Source organism: Sus scrofa, chromosome X, assembly GCF_054392235.1.
Source record: "Sus scrofa isolate SSC_HxYL_T2T_F1_AM1 chromosome X, Sscrofa_HxYL_maternal_Yorkshire_Landrace_v2.0, whole genome shotgun sequence".
Taxonomy (NCBI): domain Eukaryota; kingdom Metazoa; phylum Chordata; class Mammalia; order Artiodactyla; family Suidae; genus Sus; species Sus scrofa.
In genome coordinates this window covers 31,942,265-31,960,547 of record NC_139401.1, presented here as the reverse complement: position 1 = coordinate 31,960,547, position 18,283 = coordinate 31,942,265, and the positions used below count along the sequence as shown (strand labels likewise).

Sequence of the window (18,283 nt, the reverse complement as noted above, 5' to 3'; positions counted from 1 at the left end):
AGTTCTAAAATATATTTATTATGGTCACTAGTTTGAAGAACAGCATACACGAGTGTTGGTGTGCAGAGTTCACAGTCCTAGGTGTCCTGACAAACAAAAAAACAAAAATTTAAGCTGCTCTGAGTTGGTAGTGTCCCATGTACTTAAAAGAAGCAAATACAAATATGTTCCAGTTTGAAGCTGCTTAAATGCAGACTTTAAGAAATTCCCACAAATAAATTGCTAACAACATGCATGTAGAATTAAAATGGCGATTCACGTGAGAAAAAAAATAGTACAATCCAACTCCTAAGACAGAAGATTATGAATTAATAAGATATAAAATATAAGATAAGCATGTTTAACTTTTTTAGAGCAGTAACACCTTGCATCAAAAGTATGAAATAAGGACCAGAGTTAGTAAGATAATGAGCAATAAAGTTTGAAAAGTATCAATTAGAACTTGGAAAAATTGAAAAATGGAATAACAGAAATTCATAACTCATTGGATAAGCATCAGATTAGATACAACAGAAATGAGGATTAGAAAATTGGAATATAGATAAAGTACCTAAAATACATAGAGACAAATGTCTAAAAAGAAAAAAAAAGGATAAGAAAGGTAGAGAGTGAGAAAGTAAAATCAGTAAGAAAAGAATGGAGAAAATGGATCAAAGGCAATATTTGAAGTGATAATTGATTAAGATTTTCCAAAATTAGTGAAAGTCCCAATAGTCAGGCTTCAGATAAGTAAATATCAAGCAGTAAAAATAAAGAAATACACTCATATACTATCAGAGGGAAACCGATAAACTCCAAAGCCAAAGAGCAAACTTTAAAGGCAGCAGAAGAAAGTAATGACACATAAAATGACTACTGGTTTTAGAGCAGTGATAAAAGCCAGAAGGTGATAGAGTAATGTCTTATAAAATGATGAAGGAAAAATCATCTATGAACCTAGAATTGTATACTTATAGGAGCTCTCTTTCAAGAGTACTATGCTAAATTGCAGAAATGGACACAACACCCTAAATCAACTATACTCTCATAAAAATATCTTTTTTTAAAAAAGTGTAATGTTGAAATAAAGATCTTTTTGGACAAACAAAAACTGAGAGAAATAACCAGCAGTAGAGTCTCATTGAAGGTTCCTCAGGGTTGTTTTCTTTGATTGGTTGGTTGAGTTTGTTTTTGGCTTTTGTTTTTTGTAATTGGCCACTTTTAATGTTTATTCAATTATGGCAATTCACATGAGGAAAAAAAGTACAACCCAACTCCTAAAACAGAAGATTATGAATTAATGATATAAAATATAAGATAAGCATGTTTTTTAGAGCAGTAACATCTATGCATCTTAATGTTGTGTTAAAATAGTCCTAAATTTTCACTAAACATTTTATCATGTCTTTTCCTATGTTAGTAAATGAAGTTCTGAAAACATTTTTAAAGTCTACATAATATTCCATGCGCCTCAGCGTTGGTTTTTAAGCAGAAGGAGAATGGCTTTAGATGAATGATTTAAGATGTAAGGAAAAAGATGAGCAGAGAAGAAAATGTTAAACAAAAATAAAAGCCTGAGTAAATATTTGATACTTATAAAATTGTCTAAATTATGTATTTAAAAACAGAATAGGACTAAAACACTAGAAATCAATGACATAAAATATAGAAAGAAATTGCTTGGAGTTCCTGTGTTCACCATCTACCTCTCTGGATGTTCCTTCTCAGACTCCATTGATGGTACCTTCTTGTCTCCTGTGATGTTGAAATGCCTCAGAGCTCACTCCTTGGACATTTCCATTCTCTATCCATACTCTCTGCCTTGCTTTTTTCATCTAGTCTCAAGACTTTAATACCAGTTATAAACTCAGGACAACAACATTTTTATAAATGGACCACTCTTTCCTCCCCAAACTACAGTGGCAACATTTCCCCTTCACAGTTTTAGGTAACAATCTACCCTTGCTTTCCTTTACCTCTTCTCAGTACAGTAAACAGAAACATCATTTGAAAATATAAATCCTGTTTCTTTATCTGATGAAATGCTCTGATAGATTCCCATTTATGGTAAAGCAAATCAAAAATCCTTACATGAATTTTAAGGTTTTTTATATTAATTAATTAATTAATTTTTTCCCACTGTACAGCAAGGGATCAAGTTATCCTTACATGTATACATTAATTTCCTACCCTTTGTTCTGTTGCAATATGAGTATCTAGACATAATTCTCAATGCTACTCAGCAGGATCTTTGTTATTCCCCCAATGCATGAATTTTAAAGGTTATATGCTCTTGGCCCCTATTAGTTCTCTGGAGCCATCTCTTAGTACTTCATTTCTTACTCCCTTTGTCCCACACACATTGACCTCTTTGCTCTTCCTTGAACAAATATGGTATACGCCCTTTGCACTGTGTGTTCCGTAAAACACTGACCACCTAGATATCTACATGATCCATTCCCTATGCCTTCAGCTCTTTACTCAGAAGTATTCTCAGTGGTATACTTTATCCAAACTGTCCCCATTTATTTTCCTCCATAAAATGTACTACCAAGAAAGTTATATTTTCACTCTTTATTTTGTTATCTATCTCTCAGTATAGGATGAAATCTCCAAAACTGCAGGAATTTTCATCTTCTTTTTGTTTGTTTGTTTACTGCTCTGTCCTCAGAACCAAAAGTAGTGACTAGCAGGAAGTAGGTACATAATATATATTTGAAGAGTGAATGGATAAATGAATCTATCAATGATGAGTAAAATTATTGTAAGGTCTTCTTAATGCTCAGAAAAAGACCATGCAAAATTCATTGTGTATATTAATTTTAGAGTAAGTAACCATTAACCTGATAAAAATAAATTTTTGAAATAGAAAAAATAAATGTATAAACTATCAAATAAAATAATTCAAATAGGAACCTGCACTTAAGAACATTAGTTGAATTGGCCAAAGAGAGTAAACAACTACATTAATACAGGTCTTTGGCTTTTCTGAATCTCTCCAGGGCAAAGCTATTACTGTACATGAACTAAGATAACAAGTATGAGTTAATATTCCTGTAAGATTAAACAAATTCACAATTTTATAAATAAGATTTATACAACATATTGCATAAGAAATATTACCTCAAGTGATAGGCTCTAAATAGCGTGACAAATTAAAAATATTAATATAAATGTGTTAAACAAGATCCACTGCTTATATTAACATGCACACTTATTGTATAGTTAGGTTATGGCTATGTTAGGTACATAATTGTTGTATGTTGTTCATCTTCTGAAAGTTACAGTTGAGGACTACAGTCACAATTAAATTTGGTGTCAAATATATAAATAAACTTTAAAATACCATTACCTTTTTTTGTAGTAATATACTGAATCAAATTCTTCTTTCACATGGAAATTTAGCGCAATCTTTAGAAGATAATTTTGATGGTAAATATATGAATAATTATAGATTTTTAATAAACATTAGATATAATTTGAAAATTGCATTATCGGTATGTGCAGTTTTATTATGCAAGTTTATTAGCAAAATAGAATATACCTCATTTTTGGTATCAAAGTAACTTATTTCACTAAAACTAATCTCTTTCTTGGAATGACAATATTTGAAAAATGATCACATTTGTTAGAACATTTTGGAACAATTTCTTATTTATAAGTGTGAATAAAAACATTCAGCAAAGTTTATCTTTCCTTAGTCTAATGGAAATAAGTATGAATATTAGTTATTGTGTTATGAGGTAATATAGATTTCCTAAGGCCAGTTGAGACACTAAAGACTAGATTTTTTCCAAAAAGTATCTTTAATCTTTATAACACCCTAAACAGACTAAAATCTGTCAAGCAACTTCTCAGAGTTCCCAGAAAATTAAGGGTAAGGTTTCTAATACCAAGAAACAGCTAAAATTATTAAATTAACAAAGAGCTTTGTTGATGTTATATTTTTGGAAGAAATATTATTTTATAATATTGGTTTCTTCCTTTTTTGTTTTTGATGAGAACCCCCTAATAGTTGGGGGGGTGGTTCAGGGATATATAGTCCCTAATAGTGATAAGGGTTCAGGGAAATTAGAATTCCATACACTTGCTGGGAGCCTATAAAGAAACTCAAGTTTTATTTTGGATACATTGAATTGGTATTACTTTCATTCAATAAACATTTATCTAATGCCTCCTATGTACCAGACAACACAAAACGTGAAAGAACATTGGTGAATCCATAACAATCATGCAAACAAGACATAATATTTGATAAATATAACCCATACAATGAAAAGAAAAAAAAGTACAAGAATTTATACACAGCAATTTGACCTCTGTTTGCAACATAACAATAAAAAGTATAATTTCGCCAATCTAAATTTGCTTTCAAAATATGGAACACCAGCTGGAAGGGAGCTCAGATGGCTTTTGCAGTGGGGTTGGCAATATCCTTCTGAGCATGCCCAGAACAACTGGTTAAAATAATTAAATCACTTGCAACATCTGTGAATCATTCTGATTCTTCAGTGATTACTTAGGACTTTCATTGTATGGAACACATTCTTAGAACAGATGAATAAAATTAATTCAAGTGTATAGCTTTCCTAACTTTAATTTTCATGAAATAAAAAAAAGGACTACAATGTTTTCAGGTTTGCTAAGTTACCTGATATTTCTTCTGACCTTTTTTATGAGCCAATGGCTTTTGAAATAAAGTGTGTTTGAAATCTAGGTTTATTCTTATTAATACAAATGCATTTATTCATAGACAATTCATTTATGATATAATTTTGTTTAAAAATTCCATAATTTCTATATTTTAATTCATTTAATCTCTGAGTGTGGTACTCAATAATTGATAGTCAACTATCAGAGAACTAAAGTTCCAGGTTATTTCATTCTCAAATTTAACACCATATGCTATCATAAGGAGCAATTTTTAAATTTTTAAATAGCTATGTTAACACATGTAAAATGTGTTGAAATATAAGAAATATAGGAATGTATATTTACTGGTGACTAATCCATGGATAAAGGTGCACAGTGAAAATGAAAACCATGTGTCCATAGCTGTACAAACTTAAGATGTTTAGGTTAATTCATAAGTTAGAGACATTATTAACTGCATATCCAGATTAGCAATACATGAGCACTTATTACCAAGTTAAATCAGGAAATCTATGTAAATAATTTTCCATAACAATTACTATATTTTTGTCTAAAATGATGGATGGCAAGATATAAATGAATTATTTAAGAAATTCAGTAATTTACAATGTTTACAACTCCCTTTATGACATACACAAAATTCAAATACTGTACTGTGACTAGTATCTAAACTATCACAAATATACCTGAAACATATGAATAATATCATTCATGCTCTATTTTAGTATTTTAGTTGCTTTCCTCATAGGCAGATACACATGACTATTTCCTGTACGGAGAATTATTTTGAGAGCTCTCAACCCTTTCATATATTGCCTTCCTGAGTGGATAATAGCTTAGTTAATATGTGGCCATCGAGACCTCCTCTTCTTCAAACTTGCCAAAACGCCTCTACTTCAAAATCTTTGCAATTGTTGTTACCCTTTCTCAGGACTTTCTTTCTGGATCTTTTCCTGCTGGTCTCTTGTCATCTTTCAGGATGTGGAAAAAAGACATCCTTCAATACCTGTGTGATGTAGTTCAGAATCATCTCCTGATTCTCTTCATCACCACACTCTTCAACCTTAGTCAGGTTGTTTCCCTTATATCTCTTAACACAATTTGAAAATATATTGTTTACTTTCTTGTTTCTAGTCTATCTTGTTAACCATTAGAATGTAGGCTACATGATGGTGGTCACTATCTGTCTTACTATTTTCCCAGTATAGAAACTCTACGATAGAGTAGTTGCTCAATAAAAACATGGTGAATAGATGAATGAGTAGCATCTTCTTGTGGAATTCCACAGGAGTTATCCATTCTGCATTCTTACACCAGTGGTGCCTCACTGCCAGTCTACCAGTATCTGAAAGTTTTCACTGGTCCATAATAAAAGGAAAAAAATATAAGAGCAAATGTGTTGAATTTTTTATAGAGATAAATTTGTACAAGAATTGTCCTTTCTTCTGAAAGTATAGCTTTCTACAGTTCATCATGAGAGGGGGGAAGCATTAAAATGGCCTTTCACCTTTCTTTTTTTCTTTTTTTTTATTATTTGATTGCAATATCCTTTACTAGAAAAATGAAATTTGGCACTCTGTGAGGTTCCCTGACATTTTTGGTAGGATTTTATTGACCCATGAAATGTAAAGTCTGAGCATGAATAATTTGGAGAAACTTATTTGTATGCAGGGGCACTATTCTTGCCAAGTTTCTGTGTTGGTTGCTTGAAATTTTGAGAATGAGGAAAAGAAAGCTCTCAAAACTGGTGATTGCCTCCCATTTTATGGCCTTCCAGGTAATGAGTACTGGCCAACAATTCACTCCTGGAATAAGATTCTGGACTTTCTTTTGTCACGTGTGAGACACAAATATAAGAACAAATACACATGCACACAAAAAAAGTGGAATTAGGGTATTATAATACCTGCCTAATATATTTCAAAATACACACTGACATATAGTAAATGTACCAAAATAGTATTTAGTTTTCTTATAACTATTTTCATCCTCTGGATTTAAATCCTTCTTTATTTGTTTCAAAACTATACAGATTCCATAATAGCACCATTTGTTTTAACACAGAAGTATGACCTTTCCTGTGCGTCATCAAAATTGAAAAACACAAAAATTCCAGATTGGAAAGATACATTGCTTTTATGTCAATATGTACACTTTTCCTGTATTTTTCATTTCTAAATAAATAACTATGACAAGGACTTAACTTTGAAATTTGCAAAATGCTTTTACATTTTTAATTTAGTTAATTCTTATACTTAAAATTGGTTTGGATACAAAAGTAAGCAAATTAAATCAGTATTCTTAAAAGTTTTGAGGAATGAAAAATTAATATCTTTTTTTAATTTGACAAAACACTATTTGTATTGCAGCTGCTTTTACAAAGGATTTTAAGAAATAGAAGGCATGTTAAGACAGTTAAAATCCTTTTAAAGTGTATGATCTAAAACAAATTTAAAAGTGATTGTGTGAATATGGTTTCTTAGAGTTAAAAACTTGAAAATGTGCTGGGCAGAACAGGTTAATTTTATATTAGAATACTTGCCATGGGAAAATACAATGATAATTATTTTCTGGAACATTGACAGAGAACAAGCTATTCCAAGAGAAACTTTCTCTTTAAGAACTTCTTTACAGAACAGATACTGACTCACATACTTTGAAAAACTTATGGTTTCCAAAGGAGAGAGTTTTGGGGGATGGGGGGATGCTGAGGGTTTGGGATGGAAATGCTATATCATTGTATAACTATAAATGTAATAAATTCATTGAGTAATGTAAAAAAATAAATTGAGGTATAGTTGATTTACAATAAAAAAATAAAAATAAAAAAGAGAAACTATCTTGATTGTAAATTGGAGCACATTAAGCCCAAGGTGTCATTAAACTCACAAAACTCTGAGAAAGAATTGAGCACAGTCTTTGGTAGGAAAAAAAATTGCATTGTTTAGTGACTGTCATCTTTTACAAAGTTATTTATAACTTGGCAAAATATATTATTTTAGAAAAATAACATTAAACATAATAGTTTCAATACACATAGCAGTACCTAATTAATTCAGAGGTCAGGTAGACAGTATGATAAATTGCATGGAACACAGTCAAAAATCAGAAAAGGGGTAGAACAAAAAGGCCTCTGGATTCTCTAAATTGATTTGATAAAGTTCATGAAGTGCAAAGCTTACTTATTTTTCTTTATGAGAGGATTATTCAGATTCTTTTCTGAAAGTTTTTTTTAAATAACTCTAATTATTGAGATAATTCTAATAAACTTAATTATTTTATTTTTCTGCACCAAGTAGAAGCCAGAAAGAAAAAGAAAAAGAATAAATTACAGAAGTGAAATAGCTACTGCTTGGAAGTGAGGCAAAAAAGGACACGTACAGAGGGATATAGGGACACATGGCCTTGAAAAACTGTTTAGGGCAATACAGATGAGAGAGAAAAATTATTTAACAGTTTATTCCTGAATAAAATTGGGTTAAAAGTTATTAATCTCTCATCTAAATGTGAAATTAACAAACAATAACATATGGCATATTAGCTTCCTAAATCACAAAATACTGCTGTCAGCAAATTTCTGTATCTCTCTATATCTATTTATATATCTAAATATCTATTATCTGTACGGCATGTGCATGCTCATATGTACATATACTATACACATTTCCATATATACATACAAACTTGCATATAATTATATTTTCAGATGTAAGTTTGCTTTGTAAAATACATGTTTTGCCTTTGAAAAATGCCTGCTAACCTCCTTAAGATGGTAATTTTTATAGTTTACTCTCCATCTTTCAGTCAAGTTCCAAAAGTTCTGTGTTCTAACTCTCCACTTTTTATTTCAGACATATAAAATAATTGTGAATATTTAAAAAGGGAATAAAATGTGAGGTAATTATCAAACATGCATTTTGGAATTATGTCATATAATTTTATAAATAGTGTTATTATTATATCTCATTTTTATTAGTGCCTTTTCAAATTAAGGATATTTATATAAAGGTAGTCTCATATATCAGGCCAAAGAAATAGGAAGCCTTTTCAGCTTAATAAAAACAATTTAGAATGCATGGAAACTATTGAGGTTGTCAGTTCAAAATCGCAAAAAAAAAAAAAAAAGTCTGCCAGTTTACTCATTGTTTTAATGTTACTAAGTATCTGCTTTGGTGAGAGTATTTTTCTCATTAGTTATTTTTATTCTAATTAGTCGTTTGAAATTGAACTCAAGATCAAATAGATGTTACATAAGAACACAGTTTTCCATTTCCATTTAAAGTCCGTTACTCATCTTCAGGAAGTTAAGCGCCTAAAAATCTCATTTTTTCCTGTGCAGAACCATGTGCTAGTTACTGCCAGATTCCGTCAGTCAGTTAAGTGTGCAGTGAATGCCATCAGTATTGTCTTAGGTGATAAAGTGAAATTCTTTCAAGATATGTCTGACCTCCTCTCCTAAGCATTTTATCTTGGTTTGTGCTTCCATATGGTTCAGTCCTACATCTTTGGTTGAATTGAAAACAGCTTGTTATGGTCAAGCCAATTAGAAGGAGCCATGTCTACTCATAAACAGGTTACATAAAGATTTTATTCACCACCACAAACTCCATCATTTTGCTTCTACTATTTAGCGCTAGTTCAGAGTTCATTATAGTTGTTTAAATGTAATACTATATTAGTTTAACAGTTCAATCAATACAAAATTATATTGAGAAAACATTAGTACTCTCCAGATCTCCCTCCTGCCAATCAATTTCACTCCCTCTGAAATAATAAATGTCTACAATTTAGTATTATCTTTCATACTATACTCTATGCTTCTTAACCATAAACAGTACAAATAGATATGATTTTCCTGTTTTTAAAAATATTGCCTCATTCCGTGTATGATTTTTTAACTATAACAATCTGTCAGGGACATTTTTCCAGGTAATACATACAGATCTGATGCATCCCTTATAATAACCTTGGGAAAAAAACAAAATTTATTCCATCATTTCTCTACGTTTCTGGATTATTAGATTATAAGAAGAGGTGACCTATCAAATGTGTAGTTTTTATCCTTTGAAAGTTTCCTTTGTGAATATACGATCTTTTCAACGTCTCTATAATATAAAAAGAATATACTTTTTCATTTTGTATAAACAATGGATTAAATTTAGCCCGATGGTTAAAACAATCTCTATTTCTTTTTTTTCTTTTTGCCTGTTTAGTTTGCTCTGCTTTTTGAAATTTTTGATCCAAAGATACTGGAAGAACTATATGGAAGCTACCATTTATAGACATAATTTTATTACATTCTCCTTTTATGTACGGTAATTTGTACCATGGGTAAAACAAAGTTAAATATGTTGGGCATAAAAATTAATGACATTTTTTGTGTGAAAAATTGTGACTTGTATTATTACAATGCTTGGACCCATTTGCCCTGGAATTATATTTCATTTGACATTGCTATTTTGACTCTAACTTTTTACAAATTATTTCCCTGATGTAGCATCACCTATTATCACGTGTTCCACTGTGACCTTCTTATTTTATCACTTGTTATTTATTTATTTTTTTCTACTGTACGGCATGGTGACCCATTTACACATACACGTATACATTCTTTTTTCAAACATTATCATGCTCCATCATATGTGACTAGACATAGTCCCCAGTGCTACACAGCAGGATCTCATTGCTAATCCATTCCAAAAGCAATAGTTTGCATCCATTAACTCCAAGCTCCCAATCCACCCCACTCCCTCCCCCTCCCTCTTGGCAACCACAAGTCTATTCTCCACGCCCATGATTTTCTTTTCTGTGGAATGCTTCATTCGTGCTGTATATTAGATTCCAGATATAAGTGATATCATATGGTATTTGTCTTTTTCTCTCTGACTTACTTCGCTCAGGGTGAGGGTCTCCAGTTCCATCCATGTTGCTGCAAATGCCCATAAATGCATTATGCCCTTCTTTTTTTATGACTGAGTAGTATTCCATTGTGTATATATACCACAGCTTCTGAATACAATCATCAGTCGATGGACACTTGGGTTGTTTCCATGTCTTGGCTATTGTGAATAGAGCTGCAATGAACATGTGGGAGCATGCGTCTTTTTCAAGGAAAGTTTTGTCCAGATATATGCCCAAGAGTGGGGTTGCTGGGTCCTATGGTAGTTCTATGTATAGATTTCTAAGGTACCTCCCTACTGGTCTCCATAGTGGTTGTACCAGCTTACATTCCCACCAACAGTGCAGGAGGGTTCCCTTTTCTCCACACCCCCTCCAGCATTTGTTATTGGTGGACTTACTAATGATGGCCATTCTGACTGGTGTGAGGTGGTATCTCATGGTAGTTTTGATGTGCATTTCTCTAATAATCAGGGACATTGAGCATTTTATCATGTCCTTGTTGGCCATCTGTACATCTTCTTTGGAGAACTGTCTCTTCAGGTCTTTTGCCCATTTTTCAATTGGGTTGTTGGCTTTTTTGCTGTTGAGTTGTATAAGTTGCTTGTATATTCTAGAGATTAAGCCCTTGTCCGTTGCATCCTTTGAAACTATTCCCTCCCATTCTGTAAGTTATCTTTTTTGTTTTCTTTTTGGTTTCCTTTGCTGTGCAAAAGCTTGTCAGTTTGATTAGGTCCCATGGGTTTATTTTTGATTTTATTTCCGTTGCTTTGGGAGACTGACCTGAGAATCACTGCAACTAGAACACAACCTCACACCATGCACAAAAATAAACTCAAAATGCCTGAAAGACTTAAATATAAGACAAGATACCATCAAATTCCTGGAAGAGAACCTAGGAAAAACATTCTCTGACATCAACCTTACAAATATTTTCTCACTGTGACCTTTTTTTAATGATTCTTGTAAACAGTTTATAGATGAATTGTGTATTTTAAACCAGTGACATTATTTTATCTTTTAATGGGGAGATTTAACCAATTTCATTATTGTTGTGATAGCTCTTAAAACCATATAATTATGTAAATCCCTTCTATTATATTTTACAGTTATTTGCTCTTGCCCTTTGTTCATAATTTTCTAGTTTGTTATCCTTAAAAATGCTACTGTACCCCTCTGTATACTGTAGATAATTTTGAAGTTGCAATTTGCATATCTATTTTACTACAACTTTGATTCCTATTTTTCATAGAAATAGCCCTATATTTCTATAATTTTACACCAAAATTAAAAGAGAACATTGTTTTCCCCATCAATTTGATTTGTTCAGCAACTTATTATTTTTAAACCAAGATAAAATCCCTTAAAATCCAACATTTTATCATTTTAGTTCCTAGCTACTGTTATTTTTCCCTTTTAGTATCTAGTTCAAGAAGTTATATTACTACTCAAATTACTCTTAAACTACTGCTGTTCCATTAAGTTTAGCCACAAACCTCACAGAGTTTATTGTTAGTCACTATTTCTTTTTACTCTGTTTCCTGATGTCAAGAAAGCTTTAATATACTTTATTTTTCATTTGGTTGCAATATTTGAGAAATTTTTTCTTAAAAATGACGTAAGGATGTATACCCTTTTAATACTTCAATTTTCAAAATGGTTTCTCTTTTGTCATTGTAACAATGGCTTCTTTGGTTAATAATAGCATTCTTGAGTCTCCTCTTTTAATAGCCTTTATAAGTTGTGGACCACTGTCTTCTAGTATCTATTGTTTTCTTTAACTTTCTTCTAGCTTCCATTGTTGCCAATAAGAAATATGATGTTGGTCCAAGATTATTTATATATATATACACACATATATTTAAGCTGTTTGTTGTGTCTCAAACTCTGTAAGGTATCACATGTGGTTAAGGATTACCATATTGAACAGTACAGTTACAGACTTTTCCATGATCACATTTCAAATAAAGGAAAAAAATCTCATTCAAAAACAGAGATATGAAACATGCATATTCAGATATATGTTTTTAGTGTCACATTAAATAATAAAGATAAAAATCCTGGACAGATTTTCTGAGATGCTTGAGAATTGTATCATGAGCATTAAAATATTTTTAGATTTGCTCTACAAAATCTGCTCACATTGGAAGATCCACAGGGCAATAGAAATTAAGTGATATAGTAGGGTGACATGTATTTGAAGAATTTAAGGAATTCCATACTTATTTTTTCTTGTGTTAATTTTATTTTCAATTAAATTCATTATATTTGTGTATGTGTTCAATTTCACATGTGAACATATGAAAAAAATCCTATGCCAGGTATTCTCAAGCTGGTATCGAGATAGCTATCTATCTATCTATCTATCTATCTATCTATCTATCTATCTATCTATCTATCTACACTGGCTATCTACCTATCTATCTATCTATAGACTGGATATATAAATTAAAATTTTTATGTGAAGACTTTGAGAACAGTTAGAAAGGGTAAGAAAATTCCTTGACTGCAGGCCTTCTCAGATCTTTCATTCTGTTAGTTAGCATTGCAGACCTCTATGAAGAGGCTAAAATTATTATATCCTAAAAGTATCTGTATAACAGTACTTCAAATAAGGGCTTATTTTTTTGTTCACATAGAATGAGTTACATTAAAATCTGAGAGAGAGTTGAAGAGCCAAGACACATATGTATAATAGCTTTTAGCTACTGTGCATTAAGTTGGAAAAATGCTGCATACTTAAATCATAAACTCCTTTTAAATATATACCATTGAATATTATATTATGAAATGAAGAAAATATTCCTGTTTAAATGCTGAGGATTCCAAAATGGAAATTATATTATGATTGGGGATCCCAGCAGTTCTAGCCAAGTATATTTTTAAAATATCATTTTGGGTTGATAGTTTCTTCATTTATTCAACAGATCTTTTGAATACTCACTATAGGCTAGGTGCTATGCATGAGCCTTTATTGTATTTATTTCACATTGTAAGGTACCTAGGGCATATAACTTATCTATTAAATTATCATGTTATTTTACTGGTGATTTCTTGTGAGATAGGCCCTATGTGTTGGTACTGATGTGTTGGTGCTCTCCTTGGTGGGAATCAAAGCCTTTTTCTTTCATTTCTCTCACAGGCCATACATAGTGACTAGAATTCTACTAAGTTACTAATTTATGTTAATGTATTGAAAATCCTTATTAAAATGCAAATGCTATCCTGTGAAGGATAACACTTTAAACCACTGTAAGCCATTAACACACTATCAAGATTCAGTTTATCAGTTTAATTAGATGGTAATTTAGCTTGGCCTTGAGTAATTAAGTAAATCTGATGATGTGAAGGGGAGAATCACCATAAGAAAGATCAAAGAATAGGTGTAGTCAGACTCTTTATACAGGACACTACACATACCTGGTCTCCTGGAAGTAGAATGTTCTTAAAGACTGGTACATCCAGCTTCCCCTGAATATCTCTTTCCATGCCAGCCTGCCTTGAACCAAAAATTCATTCTAATTTTAGAAAATAAATAATATGGATACAAAGGATGACTTTCTGAAATATTTTATACTGATTATTTTATTAATAATGTATATATAATTTATGTATTTAATGTGTTTTAGTCTTTTTGAACCAAATGATAAATTATTAGCTTAAGACAATTTGTTGACCAACTACTTCATGATCGTTTGAGGATTGATCCTTCTTTTTTATGTTACAGTAGCTTCACATAGGCAATTTTATAGATGATACAATAAAGAGGGAGATAAATACCTAACAGAAAATGTTATCTTGTTGCTATTTTCTTTCTGTAAGATCATAACCATGGGTTCTTATTGTGGATCAGCAGGTTAAGGACCCAACATAGTGTCCATGAGTATATGAGTTTGATCCCTGGCCTTGCTCAGTGGGTTAAGGCTCCAGCATTGCTACAAGCTGCAGTGTAGGCTGCAGATATGGCTCAGCTCCTGCACTGCTAAGGCTGTGGCATAGGCCAGCAGCTTCAGCTTCAACCCCTAGCCTGGGAATATCCATACGTCACAGGTGTGGCCCTAACAAGAAAAAAAATAAAGATCATAACAAATTCATGTGAACTAATTAAGCTGATTATTTAAGATCATTCTGCACAGTGACTTAATTAAAAGTATACTGGGCCGAGTACTGTCAGATCCCTGGTATTGCCATATAAACTATGTGTACCCAAAAGTGTGAACATGAAATACTAAACCCATACCTATCTATCTCAGCTGTGTCATAATCTTAATTTTTATATGTCTTATTCTTTGAGTCTTTTTTCTCTGTATATATTAATACAGTATTTTTTGCCAAATTTGATTATTTTATTTGCCTTTTTAGTGTTATAATTTTATAATTAATCAGAGTGAAATAAATACAAATAGCTCAACTGTCCTTATCAAAAAGAAACTTAATTTTTTCTCTGAAGCTGTTTGAGACTAGAAGAGAAAGCTAATTGTTTTAGATAACGTAAGTCTTTCCCATTTCTGTATAATTTATAACCCATCAGCACTCATATAAAAGCCTATGAGCCTATTTGAGATTTATATACCATTGTGTTATCATTTTAAAATAGTCTCTAATAATTAAGAATGTAGTTTTGAAGAGGATAATAAGATAAAAATTAACAGATTTTCATGATAGCTTACTTTGAATTATTGGAAAATAACCTTGTATTATTTTGAGTATTAGGCATATCTTGGTTTATATTAACACTGAATTAATAATTAATTAATAAAAATTGTTCCATTGCTGAATTACATTTTTTGTCCAGATACAAGTCTATGTTTAGACTTTGAATGTGTTGACATATTTTCTATATATCACATTTATATTAGATATATAGGTATTTTTAAAGAATATATTATAATGACGTGGCATAAACACATTTTTCTTCCTGAGTTTCTTTGATCTCATAACTCATAAATGAGCCAGTAACCACAGCCTGTTTGAAACTTTTATATTGAGGCGAGAGAAGTCCTTTAAATCATGGGAGAAAACATTTTGTTTTGAAAACTTAGATATAATGCACCATTTGTTTCCAAAGAGGAATGCCTTTATTTCATGCAGTTATGTGGCCCTTCAAGAATCAAATTTTAAGTAATAAAAAGAAAGGGATAACCAAAGGTTTAAAGTAATAGAAGTTTATTATAAACTTTAAGAGTGAGACCTATACCTACTTAATGTAACTCAGAATTTAAAACCAGTTTTCATCACAACTTTAGGTGTTACAAATTATAACTTTGTCCCATAATAAACCCTTTTAAGCTTTAATTGAGCTTTCCACTTGTTAATAAGAATAGGTACTTTGGGACTTTCTTCCACATCTCTTGATTCTCATTCCCAGAAAATAAAGATAGTATATTTTGGGTTATATATCATTAGAAATGCATATGAACAGAGATAAATAAAATGAATTAGTATGGCTAGAGAAATTCCTTGCTAATGATGCATGAATATCTATAATGATATAAGTTGGTAAAGACCATTAACAAAAGCACGCTGATTTTCAAAAGGTTAGACAGGATTTGTACACATCAGGATTCAGAAGGATGTAATTATTCAAGGTAGAGTTAATGAAATTCAAATGAAAAGGCAAAATCTGAATATGAGCAGATGGATTTTGCATAAAGAAAATGAAAACAGTATTTCTAATTACACTGATTTTTTAATAACTGTCTGAGATTTTTATTAAACCAAACTGAAAGTCATTCAGTGGATATAGTTTATTCATTATAGACTTGCATGACTGTATCAAAAGGAATGAAGTATTTTAAGGAGTAGCTGGTAAACTAGATCTCCAATTCCCTGAGTCTCTTGATTCAATTTTGACAGTTTATTACATATAAAAATTATGATACATCACTCTGTATTAAAAATTATTGTGTTTATTAAACCCTTATAATAAATAAAAATATTCAAATAGATGAAACTGTGTTTTCTAGAGAATGAGTTGACAGTTTATCAATGGTAATGTTTTCAAAGACTTATGTTGAAATATTTCCATTTCTAATGAAAGGTCACAGGCTCATCCCTTAGCTTCCCTATTCAGCTAGTATGCACCACTTACCTTCTCCCATCTGTGGTGATCAGATACTTTGCATCAAGATAATAGGAGGAACAAAATCCTCCAACTCTAGGCAAAGATTCTAACATAGTTTTAACTGTAAAATCAGAAGTGCATGTAGATTATCATTCCATTGATCATGAAGAAATAAATGTCACGTATTTGGTTAAGGTATTTACATTAAACCGAACTTTGTAAAAGGTCTAATTATGTAATTTAAGCTAATTTGTATAATTCTATGAATTTTCAGTATCATAAGTAGATAAGACATCTAAATTAGAATTACTGTAGCTTTATGTTATGTATGAAGTGAGTGTAGGAATGCTGGACCTGGGTAATCGAAAAGAAAGCATAAGTGGACCAGCTTATGTTTTTGTTCATCTTTGTGTGACTTCAGTCTGGGATCCTAAACTACATTTAATTACATTACTGCAAAAATGTGGGTGGTCTTATCATAAAGACTGTGCAGCAATGAATGGCTCTGTAAGCATGCATATCATCAGAACTCCCCAAGAGACCCTGCCATTGAAACCTTCAGCTGACCCAGTAACCAGGCAGATGGCAGTTCATCAATTCAAAACAAAGTTACTAGAAAACTGATTTCATTTATAAGACTTTTGCTTCTTATAGTATAGACAGAAAAGAGCAGAGGTCATCAGTTGTTCTGAATTTGCATGCCAAATAGTATTTACTTCTTGCTCTTATAAGGAACAAGGAAAGAGGCACTCCTGGCCAAGTTCAAACAGTCATTGAGCTCAAAAACACTCATCAGTCCCAGCAATTGAATGGCAGGTGAGAAAGTGTAGATGCAGCAAGATAGTGTTACCTTAGAACTTTGGGCTTTCTGGAATTCTTATCTAGTACCTTAATTAGCCATTTAACTTAGCAGGAAACTAGCATCAAAGAGAGGATCTGACGTCTGGAATTCAGAGAAGGGTGCTTAATGGAAAGGGAGCTACCAGCCAGAACCACCTTGTACTTCAGTCAAGATTAAGGGATAAAAATATAGGAAAGGTTCCTTTTGGTATGAATACTTCAGATGGAGACCTCCTCCTGCATTCTACCCTATACCTAGTTTAGAATTACAGGAAGCTTAGAATTACATTTTTAAAACAAGTTGTAAAAATTATTCTTTTCTTAGGGTAAAAGTACCCATCTTATGACCTTACAGCTCTTGGTCTTTCATTCTTATATTCATGATGCTAATGTGTATATTTCTTTTATTATAAAATGCTTGTAACACTTTTCAGAGGGAGGGTATATAAATAATAAATAACCTTTTTACTAGACTTATCATCATACATTTTTAATCCACTTTTCAGCTCTCTGTCAGCTATAAACTGGAATCTATATGCATTCAACAGAGGTCTTTAAATTATTAGGAAGCTAAAAGAATTGTTCTCTTATATATCTATACCAGCACACTGTCCATGAAGAATCAGTGATGGTGATGACTGAAGACATGCCTTTGGAAATTTCATATGTGCCTTCTGCTTATCTGACTGAGATCACTCATGTCTCACAAGCCCTCTCAGAAGTGGAACAACTTCTCAATGCTCCTGACCTCTGTGCTAAAGATTTTGAAGATCTCTTTAAACAAGAGGAGTCTCTGAAGGTAAAAGCAAAGACCTTTCATTCAGATTTTACAAAGTGATCACACTGATC

At 31.7% G+C, this 18,283-nt stretch overlaps 1 protein-coding gene across 25 annotated transcripts in view; it reads left to right on the top strand.

Annotated features, from left to right (window-relative positions):
- Positions 1-18,283, top strand: part of DMD (dystrophin) — a 2,611,869-nt gene that overhangs the window by 1,339,178 nt on the left and 1,254,408 nt on the right. For all 25 annotated transcript variants that reach the window (XM_021079543.2, XM_085006422.1, XM_085006420.1 and 22 more), the window contains 1 exon segment: positions 18,039-18,233. In XM_021079543.2, the coding sequence (XP_020935202.1) occupies positions 18,039-18,233 (195 nt within the window).